This window comes from Indicator indicator, chromosome 17 (assembly GCF_027791375.1).
Source record: "Indicator indicator isolate 239-I01 chromosome 17, UM_Iind_1.1, whole genome shotgun sequence".
Lineage (NCBI taxonomy): Eukaryota > Metazoa > Chordata > Aves > Piciformes > Indicatoridae > Indicator > Indicator indicator.
This window is the reverse complement of record NC_072026.1, coordinates 16,452,768-16,476,373: the sequence shown is the minus strand read 5'-3', so window position 1 is coordinate 16,476,373 and position 23,606 is coordinate 16,452,768. Positions and strand designations below refer to the sequence as shown.

At 51.4% G+C, this 23,606-nt stretch overlaps 1 protein-coding gene across 1 annotated transcript in view; it reads right to left on the bottom strand.

Moving 5' to 3' along the window:
- The window catches only part of ZNF185 (zinc finger protein 185 with LIM domain), a 28,430-nt gene extending 5,167 nt beyond the window's left edge, over positions 1-23,263 (bottom strand). The window contains exons 1-21 of the mRNA XM_054388872.1: positions 23,239-23,263; positions 22,409-22,547; positions 21,994-22,053; positions 21,254-21,292; positions 20,358-20,432; positions 19,704-19,775; positions 18,563-18,643; positions 17,745-17,828; positions 15,891-15,929; positions 15,525-15,608; positions 14,060-14,134; positions 12,868-12,939; positions 12,276-12,344; positions 8,361-8,444; positions 7,767-7,865; positions 6,413-6,511; positions 5,457-5,570; positions 4,693-4,773; positions 4,399-4,500; positions 3,138-3,278; positions 130-225 (exon numbers count right to left, since the gene is read on the bottom strand). Of these exons, the coding sequence (XP_054244847.1) occupies positions 130-225; positions 3,138-3,278; positions 4,399-4,500; positions 4,693-4,773; positions 5,457-5,570; positions 6,413-6,511; positions 7,767-7,865; positions 8,361-8,444; positions 12,276-12,344; positions 12,868-12,939; positions 14,060-14,134; positions 15,525-15,608; positions 15,891-15,929; positions 17,745-17,828; positions 18,563-18,643; positions 19,704-19,775; positions 20,358-20,432; positions 21,254-21,292; positions 21,994-22,053; positions 22,409-22,547; positions 23,239-23,263 (1,730 nt within the window). The remainder of the gene's footprint in view (positions 1-129; positions 226-3,137; positions 3,279-4,398; positions 4,501-4,692; positions 4,774-5,456; positions 5,571-6,412; positions 6,512-7,766; positions 7,866-8,360; positions 8,445-12,275; positions 12,345-12,867; positions 12,940-14,059; positions 14,135-15,524; positions 15,609-15,890; positions 15,930-17,744; positions 17,829-18,562; positions 18,644-19,703; positions 19,776-20,357; positions 20,433-21,253; positions 21,293-21,993; positions 22,054-22,408; positions 22,548-23,238) is intronic.
- Between the last annotated feature and the right edge of the window lie 343 nt (positions 23,264-23,606).

Below are 23,606 nucleotides of genomic sequence, written 5' to 3'. Positions count from 1 at the left end.
ACACATCCACTGCCTGGAAGTCATCTCTCTCTCTCTGTCTCTCTTAGTTCTTGGCTTTGCCTCTTAGCTTCTGTTCCACAGCAGTTTCATGGAGGTTTCCCTCACAATCATCAAAGATCAGCCATTTACCTGCTGCTGTTATAGTTTAAGCTGTCCATGTAGAACGGCACCCTGTGGCTTCTCTGGCCAAAGGACATGGTGGTGTCTCTGGGAAGGGAGTCGTGGCTAGGAAAGGAAGTGGACACAATCTCAAGCATCCCAAACATCTCCCTGATTAGTACCAACCTCCTTGTGCCACCAACATCCACACAAACAGCACCTCCCTGCACCTGCTTGGATCCAGGGAATTAGGGCAGGGATTGTCCCCTATGCTGGACACTGGTGAGGCCACACCACAAATCCTGGGGTCAGTTTTGGACCCCTCACTCCAAGAGGGACTGGAGCAGGTCCAGAGAATGGCAATGAAGCTGGTGAAGGGTCTGGAGAACAGATCTGGTGAGGAGCAGCCAAGAGATCTGGGCTTGTTTAGTCTGGAGAAGAAGAGGCTGAGGGAAGACCTTCTGGCTCTCTACAACTCCTTGAAAGGATGTTGGGAGTGAGGTGGGTGTTGGTCTCCTCTCCCTAGTATCAGGTGATAGGAGAGGAAATGGCCTGAAATTACACCAGGGGAGGGTTAGGTTGGACATTAGGAGCTATTTCTTTCCTGCAAGAGTGGTCAGGCATTGGAACAGGCTGCCCAGGGAGGTGGTGGAGTCCCCATCCCTGGAGGTGTTCATGAAATGTGTGGCCATGGCACTTGGGGACATGGATTAATGGCCATGGTGGTGTTAGGTTGAAGGTTGGACTCGATCTTGGAGGTCTCTTCCAGCCAAGCAATTCTATGGTTCTACGACTAGTGAGAAGTGCTGAGGATACTGCAGATGCTGATTCCATGTAGCAGTGGGGTGCTCTTTGGGTGAAAGGACCTGGAGCCCACCCTTGGCCTGCTCACCGTGTGGCTGCGGGGCTGAAGTCGCAGTGGCCACGGGCGGTGTCGTATCTGCTGCTCCTGGGGCTGCTTCTCCCATCATGAACTCTGCCTTCATAATCTGGGGCAGGTCTGGCAAGGAAGCACAAAGCCCTGATTATGTTGAACTGGCTCTCACTGGTTTCCCCACCAGTGTTTTGGCTTGGTGGTCAGTACCATGATGTGTTCTCCTTTGCTCTGCCCATTTCCAGGCTGGTTCTGCAGCAGTGCAATGTCTACAAAGCTGTGCAGCCAGAAAAGACTCATTATGAGCCAAAGAAGCTCATAAATAGATACAGCAGGACCAGGGCAGGGGTTGTCCCCTATGCTGGGCACTGGTGAGGCCACACCTCAAATCCTGGGGTCAGTTTTGGGCCCCTCACTCCAAGAAGGACATTGAGAGGCTGGAGCACAGGAGAGGGGCAATGAAGCTGGTGAAGGGTCTGGAGAACAGGGCTGGTGAGGAGCAGCTGAGGGAACTGGGGTTGTTCAGCCTGGAGAGAAGGAGGCTGAGGGGAGACCTTCTGGCTCTCTACAACTCCCTGAAAGGAGGTTGGAGCCAGGAGGGGGTTGGTCTCTTCTCCCAAGGAACAAGTGACAGGACAAGACGAAATGGCCTCATTTAGGTCAGACATCAGGAACAATTTCTTGCCCCCGAGGGTTCTCAAGGCCTGGCCCAGGCTGCCCACAGCAGTGGGGGACTCCTCATTCCTGGAGGGATTTCAAAGCCATGGAGATATGGTGCTGAAGGACTCAACACCTGTAAGTGCTGAGTTGAGAGTTGGACTCCATGTGCTTAAAGTTCTCCTCCATCCCAAATCATTCAGTGATTCTATTCTACATTCTCAATAGTTTCTCCTTCCCTGGCTCCCACCAGAACCACCACTGTCCCATCTGGCCTGCTGACCAGCTGGCCACTCTTCCCAGACAGCTCACTACTGGAGTGGCTCTAACCTGTGGGCAGAGCTCAGGCTCCTTCAAAACGAGCCTGTGGTTTCTGCTTGTTGTCTTCTTGCCCATGACCTGGGGCACAGATGATGTTTACCTGGTAGATCACCACTTTGATCCTGATGAAAACTTCAGGCCATGAAACAAAGCTTAAACCCATCACAAATCAAAGCTGCCTCCAAGAGAGAGAACAGCAGGGAAAAACCTGCTCTGGGCAAGACACCTCTGGGTAAGGATGAGGAGCTTTCTGCCCTGTAGAGACTTCTTCTTGTCAGACAGCTCCAGGGGATGAAGAAGAATAAAAGTCTGTCCTGCTTTCCCCAGTCCTCATCTGCAAATGCCTCCAAATGCAAATGAGACCTTCGTGAGTGCTGGAAGAAGGCAAGGCTGCACCCACTTCACATGAAGGTGAATATAAAGACATAAAAATAATAGTTCTTAGTGGACAACTTGTCTCCTAGAGCACTGAGGATCCTGAGAAATGAAAACCAGACTGCTCCTGCATCATCATCATCATCTCTGCAGTTAGAGGAGAAGATGTGCTCCCTACATATCCATCAGGTTTCCAGGCACCGTGGAGGTGATCTGGATACAACTTGCCAAGAGCTCTCTGGTGTTACAGACCAGTTACCAACTTGGATCCCCTCATTCCAGCCCATCAGAGCCAAAAATGATCCTCCATGTGCTGTGAGACCTGGCAATACTGTTGCTCCCTCTAGGAACAAAGTCCTGTTCTTGCTTCTTCATGCAGTGAGGTGATCCTGAGAGGGGATCTGATCAATGCTCAGCAAGAGATAAAGGGTAGGGAGCAAGAGGATGGGGCCAGACTCTTCTCAGTGGTGCCCAGGCACAGGACAAGAGGCAATGGGCACAAACTGGAACCCAGGAGGCTCCACATGAACAGGAGGAGAAAATTCCTTGATGTGAGGGTGATGGAGCCCTGGAGCAGGCTGCCCAGAGAGGTTGTGGACTCTCCCTCTATGGAGAGTTTCCAACCCTTCCTGGCCACTGTGATCCTGGGCAAGCTGCTGTGGGTGCCCCTGCTTGAGCAGGAGGTTGGACTGGATGATCCCCTGCAGTGTCTTCCAAGCCCCACCATGCTGAGATGCTGTGAGCAGAGTTTCTGTCACATCTCTGTGCTCCAGCAGCTTTCCCTGTCTCCATGCCACCCCCTCAGCCTCACCTTCTGGTGCTGAACACTTGGCTGTCCACATAGGATGGGATCCTGTGGCTGGGAGCTGATGCATGGCGGTCCATGTAGGCTGGCATGGGATGCTGGGCCTCACACACACCAAGAGAACTCTCAGTTGAGCTGAAGTTAGACCTGCAAAGAATGAAAGCCCATCTGGCCACAAAGCCACTGTTTGCTGTGCCCAGCTCACACAAGTGGTCACAATTTGCCTAGGCTGAACCATGCCCCTTTCTATGGCAGCCAGGAACACTTGGGACACCGTGCCCTTAAGAGGTGAAGGGAATGGCAGAGGTCTGCACTGCTTCTCCTCACCCAGCTGAATTCCCAGCACAGCAACATGCTGCAAGGTTCAGCAGCTGTCCAAGGAAATTTGTGAACTAAAATGAAATAAGGACAGCCACATGTGACTGTGTCTGCAGTGGTGTGGCCAGCAGGACCAGAATCACAGAATCAATAAGGTTGGAAAAGACCTCAGGGATCATCAAAGTCCAACCTGTCACCCAAGACCTCATGACTACTAAACCATGTCACCAAGTGCCACGTCCAACCCCCTCTTGAATACCTCCAGGGCAGGGACTGTCCCTGACTAGTTGGCAATGGTAAGGCCACACCTCAAATCCTGAGGTCACTTTTGAGCCCCTCACTCTAAGAAAGACATTGAGGGGCTAGAGCAGGTCCAGAGAAGGGCAACAAAGCTGGGGAAGGGTCTGGAGAACTTGTGATGAGAGCTGAGGGAATCCTGGAGAAAAGGAGGCTGAGGGAAGACCTTCTGGCTCTTTACAGCTCCATGAAAGGTGGCTGGAGCCCAGTGGGGCTTGGTTTCTTCTCCCAAGAAACAAGCAATAGGACAAGAGGAAATGGCCTCAGGTTGCCCAAGAGGAGATTTAGGTTGGCATGAGGAAAAAATTCTTCTCCTTGAAGGGTTATCAAGGGCTGGCCCAGGCTGTCCAGGGCAGTGGTAGAGTCTCCATCCCTGGAGAGGTTTGAAAGCCCTGGAGATGTGGTGCTGAGGGACATGGTTTAGTGGTGCTCTGGCAGTGCTGGGTTCATGGTTGGACTCTGTGATCTTTAAGGTCTCTTCCAACTCAAACCATTCCATGATTCTATCCCAAATGCAGTATCCCCTTTGTCAGCACCATTTGGTTGGTGCACAATGGCCACATTTACCTGTGCCCAGGACCTTAAGGAATGGCAGAAGATGAGGATTTGGCAGACTTTTATGGGGAGAACCAGAGGAATCATCCCTCTGTACCTGTTTGCCACTGGGCTGGACTCATTTTGCCTCCAGTCTGCTGTGCTCTCCTGGTGACTGTCTGTGGTGGGGTGGGTTTGTTCTTCATAAGCTGGAGTGATCCTGGTTGGGGAGGAAAAAGCCTGTCAGCAGCTTTAGCACTTGTGTCTAAACCTTTCTACTGTGGTGTGGAAGTGCTGGAACATCATGAGGATGTTTGGTGTAGGATTTGCCAGACAAGAAATGAGCAGCATGGAGAAGACAAGGTGGGGAGAAGACAGTGGCAAAGCCACCTTTGGTCTCCTGGCTCTGTACCTTTCCTGGGATGAGTCAGATTCCTTTGCAGGTTGGGTCTCTGGAGCAGTGATGGTGCTTTCTCTAGGGAGAGAGCTGGACCTGCAAAGACACAAGACCATTGTAGTCTGTAGACATGCCACTGAACACAGAACTACCCTAAGATGTAGACACAACCCCTGTGACCCTCCTGCCACCAGAAAAGAGCAACATCCCTGCACAGGTCAGTGCCAGACAGTCCAAAGAGGTGGGGAAAAAAACAGAAGAAAACCCCAGAGCTTTTCAAAAACAAGGCTGAAAGGAAAATGAGGCTCCTGAGGAGCATCAGTTCCCTGTTCACTCTTTCCAAACCTGACATCTTAACTCTGGTCATTGAGTTATGACCATGATGGGTAGCTCTATCTTCCATCTCAGACTGCCTGGCCTCATTTGGTACCATCTCAGAAGGTTCCATAGATCAAGCCACTGCAGAGCCCCACCCTGGGTTCACACCTGCCCATATTAACCTAAGGCAAAGTTTGTTCAGTCTCTGCTTCCAAACTGAAGGTCTAAGCAGCAGCTCCTGACAGTCCAACTGGCCAGTGTTTGATGCTTCCAGCTAATAATGATGGTTTCTCCCAGGCTTTCATATAAAACCAGGGTAAAAAGTTGACTCAGTAGAAGCAGCACTAGAAACAGGGTGAGAAGAGGGGCCTGGGGGAAGATTTGATCAGCAGATGGATGTGGAAAGGAATTAACCCTCATCCTCCAGGAAAAGGCACAAGGGTAATGATCTGATTCCTTACCTGCTCATGCTGGGATCATACTCAGAGTTTTCCTTCAGCCTGGGAGGCTCTGGGTGGACATCATGGTCAGAAGATTCTTGTTCCTTCTCACTGTGGTTCTTTGAGTCCAAAAACCTGAAATAAAGATTCATGCTTAAGGAAGTGAAGAAAACCTGCTGGGGTGAGAAGTCATCGATAAACCCAGACAGGAGGCACCAGGTAAGGAGAAGGAAACACTGTTTGGTACCACATCTGGGTGGAATCACATCTACAAATCCCATTTCAGCTTGCAGGATCACAGATGAAGATCTTTTATCTGAAATCATCATAGAATCACAGAATGGTTTGGATTAGAAGGGACCTTAAAGATCATCTAGTTGCCATAGGCCCCATCCAACCTGGCTTTGAACATCCTCAGGCTTGGAGCCTCCACAACTTCTTTGGGCAACCTGTTCCAGTGCCTCACTGCCCTCATGAAGAAGTATTTCTTCCTCATCTCAATTGAGCTTCTTCCAGTTTGAAGCCATTTCCCTTCATCCTGTCTCCATGCCATTGTAAGAAATCCCTCTCCTGTCACAGAAGATGTGAGGCCCAGGGGAAAGCACTTGTGTCAGAGTTCCTTGGGCTGACAGATGCTTCTACCACCTCAGGGCACATCAGGGATGATTTTGCAGAGCTCATAAATGCTCAGGTTACACTCGATGAGATCTGTAGGCAGCAGAAGCTACTGCTGATGCCAAAGGAGTTACAGCACAGCTGGAGCTGTTTCCTGGACTTCTAGAGTGAGTCTATCTCATGCAGGTGGCTTTTCCCATCAGTGCAGGTGGGATCACCTGCTGTAAGGTGCTGTTAGAACACCCTCACTCCTAGGTGCAAAGCAGAGGAGCTGCTCTGTGCCATCAGTTGCATTTGGAGTAGAATCAAACATGGAGAGTTATGAAGTGAGCAGATCCTGTGGGTTAGTCCTGACGACTTACCCCTCATGGACCAGCTCTGGTTTGTAGCCAGCAGAAGTCCCTCTGCTCTCATGTCCCTTTTCTCTAGGAGTGTTTCCCTCTTTGAAATCTTGGGAAGACCTGGCAAAGGAAGAGAAACCCACTTGTGGCTGCCAGGCACAAACACCTGGAAGCTCATTCAGTGATGACAGGGGTTTGGTGGAGGACATGCCATGGGCTGCTACCAGCACTGGCTTCAGCATGGCCCAAAGCACTGCTTGGGATTCAGCTGATGGGCCAAGCAGCTGCATTTTCACACTCTCTAGCTCTTTACAACACCAGTCCAAGCCCTGCTCTCTCCAGACAAACTTGCTGCTTCCTAGCATGGAAGTTGTCCTGCAAGGGGTTGGATTCTTCATTGTAGCCATATCTCATATTAGGATGTGGACACCAGAACAGGCATCATACCTGAGACAAAGCCTGGGAAAACCTTTGAGACTTGATTTGGAGTGTTCCTCTCTGTTCCTAATAGTCAAAGAATCATGGAATCATTAAGGTTGGAGAAGACCCTTAAGACCATCGAGTCCAACCATCAACCCAACACCATCATAACCACTAAACCATGTCCCAGAGTGCCATGTCCAACTATTTTTGAACACTTACAGGCATGGAGACTCCACCACCTCCCTGGGCAGCCTGTTCCAATGCCTGACCACTCTTGCAGGAAAGAAACTGTTCCTCATGTCCAACGTGAACCTCCCCTGGTGCAGATTAAGGCCATTTCCTCTTCTCCTGTCCCTAGTTACTTGGGAGAAGAGACCAACTCCCAGCTGGCTCCAGTCTCCTTTCAGGGGGTTGTAGAGTGCCAGAAGGTCTCCCCACAGCTTCCTCTTCTCTGGACTGAACATCCCCAGTTCCCTCAGCTGCCCCTCACCAGTCCTGTTCTCCAGACCCTTCACCAGCCATGCTGCCCTTCTCTGGACCTGCCCCAGCCCCTCAACGTCTCTCTTACACTCCTGAAGGTTTTTTGTGGCCAGACTCACTCCTTCAGTGCACCCAATGATGCCAGTCATCCCACAGAGTCACAGAATGGTTTAGGCTGAGTAAGACCTTTAAGGTCAAGTCCAACCCTTAACCCAGCACTGCCAGGTCACCACTAAACCATGTCCTTTACCACCACATCTTCACAGCTCTGAAAGCCCTCCAGGGATGGGAACTCCACCACTGCCATGAGCAACAAACACCTCTGTCTAGGCTCATCAGGAGAGTTTAGAGCTGCTCAGGCAAATGCTGCTGTTCTTGGGCGTGATGTTTCCTGACCCATCAGAACCTCCAAGGCTTTCAGCAATGAGAAGGAGGTGTCAGCAAACAAGGGATCATTAGCCCAGGTCCTCACCTTGCTTCATTCCAGTAGGGCTTGCTGTATGGTGGGACCTCAGCACTCGTGTGTCTGCTCTCCTGGCTGCTGCTTCTCTCCTCATAGCCCAGGACAGACCTGAACATCAAAGACAGACCTGTTACACCTTCAACAACCAGCACAGGAACCAGTGCTCTAGTGACTGCTGCCTGCTCACCAGGCCAGGCTTGTGTCAACCACTGCCCCTCACTGTCCCACTCCAGAATTCCTCTCTAGGGACCATCTTTAGCCCTCAGATGCATTTTGAGGCATCTCAGACACCCCTCTGCTCCCTTTCTGCCACCTCTCTCCAGCATTTCATTGTCAGTGAAGGAGAAGGTTGTGATTGAACCCCACCAAGCACAAGAGCACCAAGAAGAGAATAAAAGCTGGAGTGTTTGGTTCATATCGAAGGTGGAGGAGACAACCAAACCTCTTGGTTTATTTCACAAGTTGTGCTTTAACCCACAGCAGAGCTGCCTTCATCCTTGGGACAACAGCTGTCAACAGCAGCCCTTTTCCATGCCTGCCCAACCAGGCCTCCCCTCATGCTCAGTTTCACTCGTCCACCCTCTAAATTCACACCATTTCTACCTTCTAAAGGAGTAGTCTGTGTTCTCTAGGTGCAGAGGGGCTCTCTCAGTAGGGGGAGAAGGAGCATCAGGCTGCAAGTTTGACCTGTCAAAGAGAGGAAGGAATCTGCATCTCAGCATCTTGCCAAAGGCTTCAAAGGGAGCTTCAATGAAATGACAACACTGGGCCTCAGCTGAGGCCAGGAAACACAAAGTGGTTTCCTCAGGGAGCTGATTTTCCTCCAGAAAAACACATTTTTACTCTGTCTAGTCAAGAAGAAAAGGGGCTGCTAGTGGAACTAATGTGGTTCCTTGGCCTCAGTTCCCACATCTTGGCTGGATCCACAACTCCTCTGACCTAGCAGAGGATCAGGCACCTGGGACAAAGCACAGCATGAAGAACTTTGAGGAAGATGTTCCACAGCTGCAGCAGCAGGCCTTTGGTTTTGCACTATCCTCCTGGGAGCCTTGTGATCCTCCTCACCTCAGCAGGAAGGGTTGAAGACAATTTTCTCACCTTGAGGTCTTTGGTTGACAAAGACATGGAGTCAAGTCCCAAAATAATGGACTAAAGCAGATGAAGAAATCAGCTCCAGGGACATTTGTGTGTTTGCTGTCAGCAGCAGCAACTCTTCCCTGACTCCACACAGACTTGTTTCAGGTCATCCAGTCCAACCCTTCTCTAACTCTACCAATGCTGGTGCTAAACCATGCCACTCAGCACCACATCTCTGCCTCTCTGAAACACCTCCAGGGTGGGGATGCAATCACTGCCCTGGGGAGCCGTCTCTTCTCTCAAGTACCTAGGGATAGGACAAGAGGAAATGGCCTCAAGTTGCCCCAGGGGAGATTCACTTTGGGCATTAGAAGAAACTTCTTCACTGAAAGGGTTCTCAAAGCCTGGAACAGGCTGCCCATGGAGGTGGTTGAATCCCCAGGCCTGGAGGTGTTTCAGAGATGCAGAGATGTGGTGCCAAGGGACATGGTTTATCCCCAGCCTTGGCAGAGTTAGAGAATGGTTGGACTTGATGATCTTAAAGGTCTTTTCCCTCCAAAACCATCCTCTGATTCTAATCCAACCAATTCCCATTAGTTCAAGAAGAGAAGCTGAAAGATCTTGGTCCATTCTGAGCTGGTGGAGCAGGTTCACACCACCTTTGCAAGTACTGCTTCCAGAGCAGAGCTGTTCAGGCCCTGCTAGCTCAGGGCAAGGCCCCTTCATGCTAAAATTGAGGAGAAAAGATGAATTTTACACTTACTTTGGTGGGTGAAATCCATTGCTGGCTGCTGTGTGCTCAGGATAACTGCAAAGGAGAGACACCAGCTTTGGTTTGGGTCATGCTCTACAACTACCTTCTTATCTATATAGAGAGAGGAGGAACCCCTAAAACACCCCAGAGATATTCCTCAGTCCATTCCTGCAGGTGAAAAGGCAGGACACTTTGGGGAACCTCAGAGGAGATGAAGTTCAGTGGAGCATTTGGTAACTCTGAACATCATCAACACATGACAGATGCCAGCAGCATGAAGCCATCTGGAAATTGAAGCCAGTTCTCTTCCCAGAGCACTGGGGTGTTCTTCAGCAGCACAGGCACCTCCACCTGTGTGCACAGAGGGGAAGGGACAGCCCTGACTCCTCTGGCTTGTCTTGGGGGAGCCTCAGAAATGGGCAACTTCAGGGTTTGGATCCAAAAAACATATTTCTGCTTTCTTGTTTCCAGGCTGTGTGCAAGTTCCCCATGAGCCAGCAATGTGCCCTCTTGGCCAAGAAAGCAAATGGTCTCCTGGGGTGCATGAAGAAGAGTGTGGAAGCAGGTTGAGGTAGGTTCTTCTCCCCCTCTGCTCTGCCCTAGGGAGGCCACATCTGGAGTATTGTGTCCAGTTCTGGGCTCCCCAGTTCAAGGCAGACAGGGAACTACTGGAGAGAGTCCAGTGGAGGCTATAAGGATGCTGAGGGGCCTGGAGCATCTCTGTGAGAAGCAAAGGCTGAGAGCCCTGGGGCTGTTGAGCCTGGAGAAGAGCAGCCCCAGAGGGGATCTGAGCAATGCTCAGCAAGAGCTAAAGGGTAGGAGGCAAGAGGCTGGGGCCAGACTCTTCTCAGTGGTGCCCAGGGACAGGACAAGGGGCAATGGGCACAAAATGGAACATAGGAGGTTCCATCTGAAGATGAAGAGAAACTTCTTTGTTGTGAGGGTGCTGGAGCCCTGGAGCAGGTTGCCAGAGAAGTTGTGGAGTCTCCTTGTCTGGAGAACGTCCAAACCCAGCTGGGCATTGTGATCCTGGGCAAGCTGCTGTGGGTGCCCCTTGCTTGAGCAGGGGGTTGGAATGGATGATCTCCAGAGGTCCCTTCCAACCCCCACCATGCTGGGACTCTGTGAAGGTCCAGCCTTCTGAGCTCAGGGGTTACTTAGAGAGCTGTGCTGCTCCCTGCAGCCAGGCACTGCCAACCTCTTTGCCTGGCTGGGTGTTAAGAACCCAACAACAGTTGTCTCTCTGTTCATGGGCCAGAAACACCTTTCTACAGGTCCCCAGGCTGGACCCTACACCCATTGTCACTCATCTAGACCTGTCAGGCTGAGCAGGTCTCCTTCCTTCCCCTGCCAATTCCTCTCTCCAGTTTGAGGGGGGTTAAGTAATGAGGCATCCTCCAATTTCCCTGGGACACTGCCTCACAATGAGGAGCAGCTACATGACCCAAGTGACCCTGAGGACAATGAGCCTGTTGTGACCAAGCTGTCTCTGCACTGACACACAGGAATGTATTTATGGGCCTCAGTGGAACCACCACAACACAAACCCAGCCTCTACCTTTTCGCAAGCCCTCTGGACTTTGCTTCAGGTCCAGAAATCAGCTGGAGAATGCTTCTGGCTTTATCATCACTGATGGAGGTGGAAAGTGAGCTACAATTAACTGTAGATGCTACAGAAGCTCAATCCAAGTCTTCTAGATCTGCTTCAGCATCACAGAGCAAAAGGTGAGGCCACATGTCCAGGTCTGCCTCCTTCAGCCTTGACACAGCCCAAAATTCACAGTGATAACACTGAGATAAGGAGTGATGGTTGGAACTCAAAGAGGGAGATTCAGACTGGAGAGAAGGGAGAAATGTTTGACACTGAGGGTGGGGAGAGCCTGGCCCAGGTTGCCCAGAGAGGTGGGAGATGTCCCATCCCTGGAACCATTGCAGGTCAGGTTGTTGGGGACTGAGCAACCTGCTCTAATTGCAGATGTCCCTGCTGACTGTGGGGTGCTAGACTAGATGCAACCTTTAAAGGTTCCTTCCCACCATTCCATGATTCTAAGATAATCTTAAAAATCTGACCTGCCTATGTGTGTGGTCCGAGGACAAAGACTTCTGCTCAGAAGCCTACAAGGAGGGACTGATCTCTGCCCCTCAGCTTCAAGTTTCCTGTCTTCTGGACAGCTACAGTGTTAGAGCTCTGCCCCTTCCTGTGCCCAGCACCTCTACCCCAGCTTTTAGGTTCCCAGCCAGCTCCTTCCCTCATGTTCTCCTCCATCCAACAAAGCTTTTTACACTTCTTCACCATTCAGCCACCCCTTCAGATCTCCTGCAGGGTGCACAGGACCAGAATCAGCATTAACAGAAGCCATCAGCAACCAAGCTTCAACACATCCTTTGTAGGTGGAAGCAGCTTCCCAGGGAATGGTGGTGGGAAGGCAACTGGAGTGGTAAAAAGCCCTACAGAGTCGGCTCTTTAACGACTGAGCCAGGGAGGAGTATCCCTGAGGGAGGTGAAGGAAGAGCTGAGCAAACTGACACATTGCAGCTTAGCCAGCAGATGAGGCTCTTGGAGTGCAGCCCAGGAGCAGAGAGATCCCATCTGTTGGAGACCACCAGCAGCTACAGACAATTCCTGAGCAAGCCCAACCCTACACCTTCTGTTCAGCAGCACAGACCAGACGTTCTCAGCTCCTTACCCGTCCCCATGCTGTGACACCACTTCAGGGGAGGGTTTCCCATCAGGGGCCTGCCTGTTCTCACCATTTCTGCAAAGGGAACAGCAGGAGAGATGAGGTCAGGAGATGAGGGAACACAATGTGAGGTGTAGGAGCTCTAAAGCCAGGTGCTTGTTGGGAGCATGGCCCAGCCAGTGTGGGGGCTGGACTGGAGGGACAGCCTGAGCAGGTCAGCAGATGGAAATGTCTGCAATGCTGGGGCTCATAATAAAGAGCTGGGTAATGACCAAGCTGTGGCAAGCCCACAGCTCCCATCTGGGTGCATCTCCTCTCAGTTTGTTCCTGCTTTGTGAAGTTCTGCTTGCTCAGATTCCTTCTTCTGTAGGAACTATTGTTCCATGCCAGCATTGTGTCCAGAACCATCCTGTGTATTTGGGAGGACACCACCAAGCAGAGCCAAACTCATGCAGCAAAGAATCATGGAATAGTTTGGGTTGGAAGGGACCCTCAAGATCATCTAGTTCCAACCCCCCTGCCATGGGCAGGGACCACTCCCACTAGAGTAGGTTGCCCTTTGCTGTCCCTTAGAATGATGCAGGAGTAAGAGACCTACCTGATTTCAGTAGAAATGGAGATTCTCTCTGTAGTTTCAGTGATGGTTTGACTCTTACTGCCTGTGTCAGGGCTGCAAAAGAAGAGAGAGAAAACAAATGACACTCATTGTTGAAGAAACCACCTCCTCACTGCAGCTGGCCAAAACCTTCCTGCATTGAGCTGGCCTGTGGGTGAAAAATGGACTGGGCACCAAACATCAATGTTTTCATTTACAAAGGTGTCTTATCAGAAGCATTTTTAAAAACACTGAGCCTGCCCAGGAGATCTGCCAACAACAGACAAAGACTGAAAACAGCAGCACAAGGTCAGCTAGCCAAGGACTGTGGAAAAAACCTTGCAGCCTTTTTTATCCCAGACTCAAGAATTCAGAGACAAAGCTGAGAGCAACTGAGAATGATTCCACTGCACTTCTCTGCTGAGGAGGAGTTCAGTCTGTTTGGGTTTTTCCCTTTTGAGGTTTGAGCACGTCTAGCAGGATGTTGTCCCAGCATGGTGGGGGTTGGAAGGAACCTCTGGAGATCATCCAGTCCAACTGCCCTGCTCAGGCAAGGGCACCTACACCACCTTGCCCAGGATCACAATGGCCAACTGGTTTTGGAAGCTCTCTGGAGAAGGAGACTCCACAACCTCTCTGGGCAGCTTGCTTCAGGGCTTCAAGCACCCTCACACCAAAGAATTTTCTCCTCCTGCTCAGATGAAACCTCCTGGGTTCCAGTTTGTGCCCATTGCCCCTTGTCCTGTCCCTGGGCACCACTGAGAAGGGTCTGGCCCCATCCTCTTGCTCCCTACCCTTTAGCTCTTGCTGAGCATTGATCAGATCCCCTCTGGGGCTGCTCTTCTCCAGGCTGAACAGCCCCAGGGCTCTCAGCCTTTGCTCCTCACAGAGATGCTCCAGGCTCCTCAGCATCATTATAGCCTCCACTGGACTCTCTCCTGCAGTTCCTTGTCTGCCTTGAACTGGGGAGCCCAGAGCAGGACACAATACTCCAGATGTGGCCTCACTAGGGCAGAGCAGAAGGGAAGGAGAACCTCCCTTAACCTGACAGCAGTTGCCTGCTTCCAAGAGAAGTCTCCCATGCACAAAGGTGACAAATCTGCTTCATTTCACCTCTAAAGAGGTGCCCACAGCAGTCTCTGACCTACAGCTGCCAAAGATCTCCAGGACATCCTGGCTGTGCTACACCACGTACCTGGAAGGAGACTCTGCTTTTGGCTTTGGCTCATTCCAGGAAGACCCAGAGGAGGCTTTTCTCAGCCCATTAGTACTGGGAAAAATAATAATAATAATTAAAAAAATAATTAAAAACCCCACAACCAACCAAACAATAACATAACAAAGCATGAAGGACAGAAGACTTTTTAGGTGCCTTCTCCTCAGGAGGGGACACATCCTGCTTTTTGGCCACACCTTTTGGATCAGTGAAGCCAAACTCTCTTTGTCACTGAAGTGACCAATTTCTGCCAAAACAGTGCCTTTAGAAACTGGTTTGTCCTATTTCCCACAACTGGAGGTGTTTCTACTCCCAGTGTCTTGAGTTTGCACTAAACCCCAGTTCCTCAAATGTGTGTGTTGAAGCTCAGTGTGGTGACAAATCTGATGTCACCACATACATGTGTGTAGTATGTGAGCAAAGGAGGGAAACTGCTCCTCAGTCCTGCCTCAAAGCAGCACTACAGAATTGTCATCAAAATTCCTGAGGCAGCTCCTTCAACCTGAAAATGAAGTACTTTGGGCTGGGAGGCCCCCATGATTGGCCTCCCTGCTGGCTCTGCTAAGGAGCAGAGTGGCAGAGAAGCTAATAAATGGTGCTGCCTGGCACCATGCCCCCCCAGAGCAGGAACAGGAGCTGAATCCCAAATGAACCTGCTTGAAAAGAGAGAAGGATTCTCCTTCTTAGGGGAAATATTTGCATTTCACAGGATTCCAGCATGGTGGGGGTTGGAAGGGACCTCTGGAGATCATCCAGTCTGACCCTGCTGCTCAAGCAGGGCACCCACAGCAGCTCACCAGGATCATAATGGCCAGCTGGCTTTGGAAGCTCTCCAGAGGAGACTGCACAACCTCTCTGGGCAGCCTGCTCCAGGGGCTCTTCCCTGGGGCATGTGAGCTCCTTGGGAAGCCAGGAGCGACTGGGGTATGAAGTGTGATCAGGAGAGGAGCTCAGTGGCCCCTTCATGCAACTCATGTTGGAGTTGGACTGCAGCTAAACACAGTTTGTCACCCCCCAAGGCTGTCCTTCAAGTTCTTTCTGACCCCCTGGCCCTGTCCCCACCCCTGCCCATGTCACTTTGCATTCTGGATCTTTCCCTTTTAGCAAGAAAGGGGTGATCAGGATTCCCTGAGAAGCCTCCCTGCAGAAGTTCAAGGCCAGGCTGGACAGGGTCTTAAGCAACCTGGTGTAGAAGGTGTCCCTGCCTGTGGGAGGAGTATTGGAACTGGGTGATCTTCAAGGTCCCTTCCAACCCAAACCATTCTGTGACTCTCTGTTGAGGAACCTCTATCTCCAGTTATGTTCAGAGAGCTGCTCCCCTGCAGGTAAATACAACTATCTGCAGAGAGGACAGGTGAGTGTGCCCTGAACCCACAAAGAGGACAAATGAGTGTGTCCTGAGCCCAAGGACAGCCACCACACTGCTCCAGGATGAAGGAAATACCTGCTGTCATCTGATGGCAACCTGCATGACCCAGACACAGGTGAACTTCTCCGCTGCTGGCTTTCCTCTTCTTCTATCTCAATTCTTTCAAAAGACAAAAAAAGAGACAAAGTCACAATCCAGGAGCTCTGGCAGGGTTTGGCCTCAGGCTCCCACTTTGGGACCATCATCAAACAGGTTTCCAACACTGTGGGGCACTCAGGAGTGATGAAACCCAGAACATCCTTCCTAAGGGAAACGTCCCTTAAAGTGTCCCTCCCCTGCTTGAAACATCTAGAGATCTCCTGCCCCAGCTTTTAACAGCCACCCTGCTAGAGAACCCAGACACACAACCCCAGCAGCACCTCCTGAGGGGCAGTGACCTACCTCTTGGCAAATAAGGGTGGAATTTCTTGTGTTGGGCTGCTGTGAAAGAAACATAAATGCAATGGTGAGAAGTTTGAAGGGACAGGCACACCTTGGGCAGGGGCAGCTCCCAGGGAGGCTCTGACCCATCATTGACCCACATGGTGCAAGGCTGTAAGGGTTACACCACTTGGGCAGAGCTGGCAGTGACCACACTCTGGTGTGGTGAAACCTGAGCAGATGACAGAGCAGGGGAGATGAAAATAGGAAGAGCAGCTCATTAGGACATGTTGACCTGAAGAAGCTTCCCCAAAGGGCCTTTTTAATTGGCCCTTCCTGAGGGCTGGTTTGCTTCCTGGACATAAGCCTGATTCAATTCCATAGATGCTCAGAGGAACTCACAGCTGGAACAAACCACAATGTCCCTGCATGTCCCATCCAAGCCCTTCTCATGCTCTGGGCACAGTGAAGTGCTCCTGGAGCATCCCCTCCCTGCTTCCTCCTGCACCAGCAACCTCCTGGTGCCTCGCTGTGCCACCCTGAGTGATGTCAGGAGAAGGATGGACAGTGGCCTGCAGAAAAGTCCTTATCATAGCTCCTGAGAGACTGGAGACCTTGGGAATTGGCTTTGTTTTCCCTCTCATGAAAGATGGACAACAAAGCCTTGAACACCAGGAGCTCACACACATCCCTCACACTCCTGTTGCACATTCACATGTGACTGTTGGGTTCTCTTTGCCCACAGAGCTGTTTTGAAACTGCATGATCAGGATCTGAAGATGAGCCAATGTGTGCCCAGCTGGCCAAGAAGGCCACCAGCATCCTGGCCTGGATCAGCAACAGTGTGACCAGCAGGACCAGGGCAGGGATTGTCCCCCTGGACTGGGCGCTGGTGAAGCCACACTTTGAGGATTGGGTTCAGTTTTGGGCCCCTCACTCCAAGAAGGACATTGAGGGGCTGGGGCAGGTACAGAGAAGAGCAAAAATATTGGTGAAGGGTCTGGAGAACAGGGCTGGTGAGGAACAGCTGAGGGACCTGGGGTTGCTTAGCCTAGAGAAAAAGGAGGCTGAGGGCAGACATTCTGGCTCTTTACAACTCCCTGCAAGGAGGTTGGAGCCAGGTGGGGGTTGGTCTCTTCTCCAAAGAAACAAGTGACAAAGGAACAAGAGGACAAGAGGAAACAGCCTCAAGTTGCCCCAGGGTGGGTTTAGGTTGCACATGAGGAATGATTTCTTCCCCTTGAAGGGTTGTCAAGGTCTGTCCCAGGCTGCCCAGGGCAGTGGTGGAGTCCCCATCCCTGGGGGGGGATTGTTCAGAGTCACGGAGATGTTGTGCTGAGGGATTTGGTTTGGTGGTGACCTGGCAGTGCTGGGTTAAGGGTTGGACTCCATGATCTGAAAAGTCTATTCCAACCAAAATGACTCTGATTCCATGATTCCTATCAATCCAGCTGCTGTTCAAGCACAATGCCCATGCAACCTGTCCCAAAAAGCTGGTCCATGTTGGGTGCAGTTCAGATGTGCTCTGGTTTCTCCTTGAAGGAAACAAAACTGGAGAACGGAGACCTGAGTCTGAAAACTGAATTTTGATTGCAGGACTCAAGGAATTTGGTACTATCACAGCTTTTCTCCTTCTGAAATGCCATCCCACTCAGTTAAGAAGACTTCCCAAGTCCCATGGAGAACCTTCCCAGAACCTAATGCAAAACCTGTAGATACTTTCAGTGTGCCTAGAGAGCTGACAACTGCATCTTCTCCACCCATTGCTAAGGTACCCAGGACCTTCAAAGAGTCTTGGGTGCACCGCCCCTATAAGGCCACTTTCAGGAGCCTCTTCCCTGTCTTCTGCCCCCCTCTTGCAGGCTGAAGACTCACCCATTGCTCTTCTTGGCTGCTGAGAGGACATAGGCACGTTCCCTGCTGGCAGTGCTCCTCAGGACACTGTTGGCTGCTTCTGTCCTGGAAAGGAGGGAGGGAAGAGGTCACATTCTGCTCATGTTCTTAAAGGTAAAAGAGGAAGAACCAAGCAGAGGTTTCTCCTCACCTTGACAGAGCTCCTGTGCTCTGGGGAGCAGAATCACAGAATGGGTTGGGTTGGAAGAGACCTCAAACACCATCTAGCTCCAACCCCCCTGCCATGGGGGGGTTCCACTAGCACAGGTTGCACAAGGCCCCATCCAGCCTGGCCTTGTCTCCAGGGAGGGGGCATCCATGACCTCCCTGGGCAGCCTGTTCCCCAGTCTCACCAGAAGCAGCTCTGTCTCACAGACAAAACACATTCTACTGCTGGTAGAATGAGAGATCCATTTGGATCTGGACTCACATGGTGAGGTGCTCCAGGCTCGGAGTTGGGCATACAGGCTGTGGGAGGGGGCTCCTCCTTTCACTGCCAGGCTATTTGTATGTCTCCCTGTGCCTCCTGACACAGCTGATGGACTCCACAACCCATCTCCAGCTGCCAGATTAATTGGGGGATGCTGTCAGGCTGAATCACATCAGGCTGCTAATTATATTGTGCTGGGAACGTGGTGGCCTGTGGGCATGGAGGTGCTCTGGGGAGAAAGACCTTGCTTCTTAGGGTTCTCCTGCCCTAATGACCCATCAGCAAACTGACCCCTAATGACCAGGTACACCGAGGTGAGTCCACTTTTCACTGCCCCTGCAAGCAGGAGGTGGTTCCCTGGAGGCCATACCTCTTTTTGTGTTCATCTGGAGTGAAGGGCACTTCCTCCTCATCCAAGTCCACTGATTTTTGCTTGACATTATATGGAGCTCTGGAAGAGAAAGGGAAGGGACAGCTGGGGTAAGGAGATGGCCTCTGTAGCCTGTGGGAGAAGCAGCATGAGCAAAACCCAAAACAGAATCATAGAATCACTAAGGTTGGAAAAGACCTCTAAGATCATCAAGTCCAACCACTGACCCAACACCACCATGGCCATTAAACCATGCCCCAAAGAGCCATGCCCACACATTTCTTGAACACCTCCAGGGATGGGGACTCCACCACCTCCCTGGGCAGCCTGTTCCAGTGCCTGACCACTCTTGCAGGAAAGAAATTGTTCCTAACATCCAATCCAAACCTCCTCTGGTGTAACATTTCCTCTTGTTCTATCACTAGATGACTCCAGCATGCCTGGAAATGAATGGATTCCCCTTGCCTAGTGGGTGGCTGGGGGTAGATGAGGTTGTAGAAGATGAAAATCCACGGCTGGTAGAAATCAGCCTATACATCTCCACTTAATTTATTTCAGGGCTGGAGTCAGTCTGTGGAAATGGGTTCAGCCCTTCCAACTGTTGCACACCAGTGTGGAAGACACTTCTCTTCTGTATGTCCATGTCCTTAGAGAGCTTTGTTTTCTTAGCACCTGGGTTAAACCCAGAGGCTGCTTCATCAAAACTGCTCAGATCCACTTCAGAAAATCACAGAATGGTTTGGGTTGGAAGGGACCTTGAAGATCATCCAGTTCCAACCCCCCTGCCATGGACAGGGACACCTCCCACAAGACCAGGTTGCCAGGAGGGTTTGGAAGCTCTCCAGAGAAGGAGACTCCACAACCTCTCTGGGCAGCCTGCTCCAGGGCTCCAGCACCCTCACATCAAAGAATTTTCTGCTCCTGTTCAGATGGAACCTCCTGGATTCCAGTTTGTGCCTACTGCCCCTTGCCTGTCACTGGGCACCACTGAGAAGAGTCTGGCCCCATCCTCTTGCCCTCCACCGGCCCTTTAGCTCTTGCTGAGCATTGATCACATCCCCTCTCAGGCTGCTTTTTCTCCATGCTGACCATGTCCTGCTGAGCCCATGCCCACCCAGTGCTGCTCCTTTGGCACACTCACAGTTTCTTGTAGTCCTCAGTGGTCATCCTGTAGCCAGAAGAACGTCCCACGCTGGGTCCCTTTGTGGCAGTGCTGCTGACCACACAAATCACAGCTGTTAGGTGACCCTGCTGACCTCTCCTCACCCTTCACCACCCTCTCCCCTAGGTGACCTCAGGATGGGGGAACAGAGCCTGACCCCAAAGGCTGCCCAGGCCAGTGGTGAAGTCCCCATCCCTGGAGAGGTTTCAAAGCCATGGAGACGTGGTGCTGAGGGCCATGGTTTAGTGGTGCCCTGGCAGTGTTGGGTTAAGGGTTGGACTCCACAAGCAGGGGCTCTCTTTTCCAACCCAAATGATTCCATGATTCTACAGGTTACAGCTTTGCAAGGATTCCTGGTGACCTGTCCTCCACTCAAAACTCTTTGCCCAACTAAACCCAAACCCAGGAGCATTTTCTCAGCCCACCATCATCTCATGCTCTGAGGAGGAAGACAGGGAGTCGATGATGCTTTGTCTTTTTCCTGTCTGCTGAGCGGAGCAACCACACTTTCCAAGCATCTAGTAAGGCTTTAGTGGAGCTTGGTGGAAAGCCACTAGTGTTGGCTAAAGATGAGTAGAAGCACAACCAGTGTTTAAAAGCTTTTTCATGAGGAAGAGGAAGACACACAAGTACCTTTTCTTTGCTCCATTTGAAGATGAAGAATCTGGCCCAGAAGAAGTCTTATCGATGGTTTTTGTGAACACCCCTCTGGGGAGAAGAGGAACATGTGAAATGTTTTGGGGTTTTTTTGCAGGACAGAGTTGGGAATTAAAATTAAGAGACTTGCAGCCACTCTTTGGCCAAGCAGTGTCTGTGTGTCCTGTCAGGAGGAAGATGCTGGCTCAGGACACTGAGAATCAGATGATCCTTCCTTGGATGAGTCATCCTGAGGAAAGTCCCAGCTTTCTGGGCAACCTCTTGACACTGGAACAGGTTGCTCAGGGAGGCTGTGGATGCTCCTTCCTTGGAAGTATCCAAGGCCAGGTTGGATAGGTCCTTGTGCAACCTGGTCTAGTAAGAGGTGTCCCTGCCCACGGCAGGGGATTGAAACCAGATGATCTTGAAGATCCCTTCCAACCCAAACCATTCTCTGATTCCTTCTCCCTGGCCTTAGACAAGAGGTAAAATCAGGTCCCACACAAGCTTGGGTGTGGTGTGGCAGGGCTTGCTGAGCTGTTGGGATTGTGGTGGCATCAGAGTCTCCCTGGGCTGTAGCCCATGTGTCAGAGGAAGCTGAAGCACACAAATCCCATCACTGCTGCTGTGCTGATCACAGGGATGGTGGAACATTCTCACAGCTTGTGTGTGATCATCATCTCATGCAGAGGAGATCCAATTTCCTGTTGTCACCACCAGCCCTCCTGTGACACAGAACACTCAGGACTGTCTCCTCACCAGGGTACTCCCTGAGCACCTCAATGTTCCTAACCAACAGGAGAACCCCATAAAGAGCAACATTTTCCATGCTTGTTGCTCCTGACCCACTTCTCCTTCCCCCACAGCCCAAGAATGTGCCACTCTACACCTACCTGATGAGGTAACCAGATTGAGGCTTGGAGGCAGGAGACCTGTACAAAGGACAGACATGAGTCAACAAAAAGCAGGAAGAAATGCTTCAGATGCCACATTCTCAATGTCACAAATGTCCTCTATTTTTCCTGTGCTGCAAAGGGAGGCAGAAAGAGGCAGGAAACCATCCCAGCTGCAGCAAGAAGTGAGCCAAGCTGGCACAATGGTGGAAAAGAATCGAGAAACTGGTCATGGAAGAGGGCAAAGCTCTCCCAGCAGTGGTTCTGCAGCCAGCCAAGAGCACTCACACAGGACCAAACCCTTCCCAAGAGTTTTGGATTTTAGGACACTGGTCCAACAAGCTCCTGGCTTCCTGAGGAGGCCTCATGCTCTGGCCCTGAAGCAAATCCCGTTCCCACAACGGGCTTTGCTTGCTCTGACCAGCACAGGAGCTGATGTGCAGCAGTAATCTGGTGGGATCAATGGACATGAAGGCAGCTAATCACCTGTATTGAAGACACCAACCCATCCATTCACCCAGCTGGGCTTTGCAGGAGCTAAGCCACACTCTTTATGAGGTGACAGCTCATAAGAAGACATCCAACTGAACACTCCAGGCTCTCCTCAAGGACATGGTGCCAGCAGGGAATGGGCATGGGAAGGTGAAGGAGGAGCAGATGTTAGTGAAAGACCAGTGAAAGTATGCATTGACCCCACTAGATAACAGGAGGGAAGCAACAGAGTGTGTCCCCAGAATTACCTGGTGCTCTGGGGAGCAGTGGCTTTGGAGGCTGGGGATCCTCCACCAGCCCGTCCAGGCCTGGGCAGAGAGAAAACACAATGGCATCATCAACTTCTGACCTGCTGAGCATGGCAGGGATGCTTTCAGAGTGGTGCTAACAGAAGACCCAACTTGGGCTTGGTTTGGCTTCTAATTAAAGAGAGGCTTGTGCAGATTGTGGTGTTCCCTGCTAGAGGGGTGGTTGTTCTGTCACTTCAAGGAGGAGGGGAGGGGGAGAGGGAGGAGGGGAGGGGGAGAGGGAGGAGGGGAGGGGGAGAGGGAGGAGGGGAGGGGGAGAGGGAGGAGGGGAGGGGGAGAGGGAGGAGGGGAGGGGGAGAGGGAGGAGGGGAGGGGGAGAGGGAGGAGTAAAGAATTCACTGGTGGCCACACTTACAGTGGGCTGCTGCTCTTCTCATCCTCAGAGTCAGAGTTATGGTGGTGGATCCAGCTCTTATCTCCTTTCAGGGTGGTGCGAACCTTCATCTGCTTGATGATCCTCCTGCGGTCTTCATCTGTGGGTGGAATGACACCTCCTAGGAGAGGAAGAGGGGAAGGAAGGAGAGAGGAGAAAGGTTACTGAGAAACGGCAAGAATTCAGTGTCAGGGCCAGCTGGGTTTGGAAGCTCTCCAGAGAAGGGAACTCCACAACCTCTCTGGGCAGCCTCCTCCAGGGCTCCAGCACCATCACACCAAAGAAGTTTCCTCTCCTGTTCAGATGGATCCTCCTGGGTTCCAGTTTGTGCCCATTGCCCCCTGTCTTGTCCCTGGGCACCACTGAGAAGAGTCTGGCCCCATCCTCTTGTCCCCCACAGGCTCTTTAGCTCCTGGTGAGCATTGATCAGATCTCTTCTCAGGCTGCTCTTCCCCAGGCTAAAGAGCAGAGATCCAGAAGCCATCCTGGTCAGCTGCTCTATTTTCAGAAGATACTTCAAAGGCAGAGAACTTTAAGGAAGATCTTGAAAAGAGTTTGGAAGTTTGGGGATATTAATCTGCTGACCTCAGAACCTCAGCTCAGCATTCTCTACCTTTATGGACACTGAAATTAGAGCCAAACACAGCATTTTGGAGCTGTAGATTGCAGCAGGTCCCAGACAAGGAAGAGGTTTTCTTTACCCACGGACACACTGCACTGGGTGAGCTGAGTAGAGATGTACCAGCAGATACAACTGAGCAGGGAAGGCAGAGGAAAGCCATGACAGTGGAGAGATCCCCAAGTGGAGTTACCTTTACTGACACCCAGGGACATCATGGTTCTCAGAAGCTCCTTCTTCCTCAGTTAGTGCTTGAAGACAACAAAGCCCTGGAAGAAATGAGCAAAGCAGGTGAGTAGTTGGGATATAAAGAACTTTGAAGTTCTGTGGGAGGAAGAACATCACAACAGCATCACAGCCACAGAGCCTGGAGGATGGGGAGACTGTGGCATCTGCACCAGGGTTGGGATTCCTCCCAATGCCAAGGACTTTCGACATCAAGGACAGGAAAACTCAAATCATGCAATCATGGTTTGGGGTGGAAGGGACCTTAAAGGTCATCTAATCATATCCCCCTGCAGCAGGCAGGGATGTCTTCCATCCTCCACTTTGAGGTTGCTC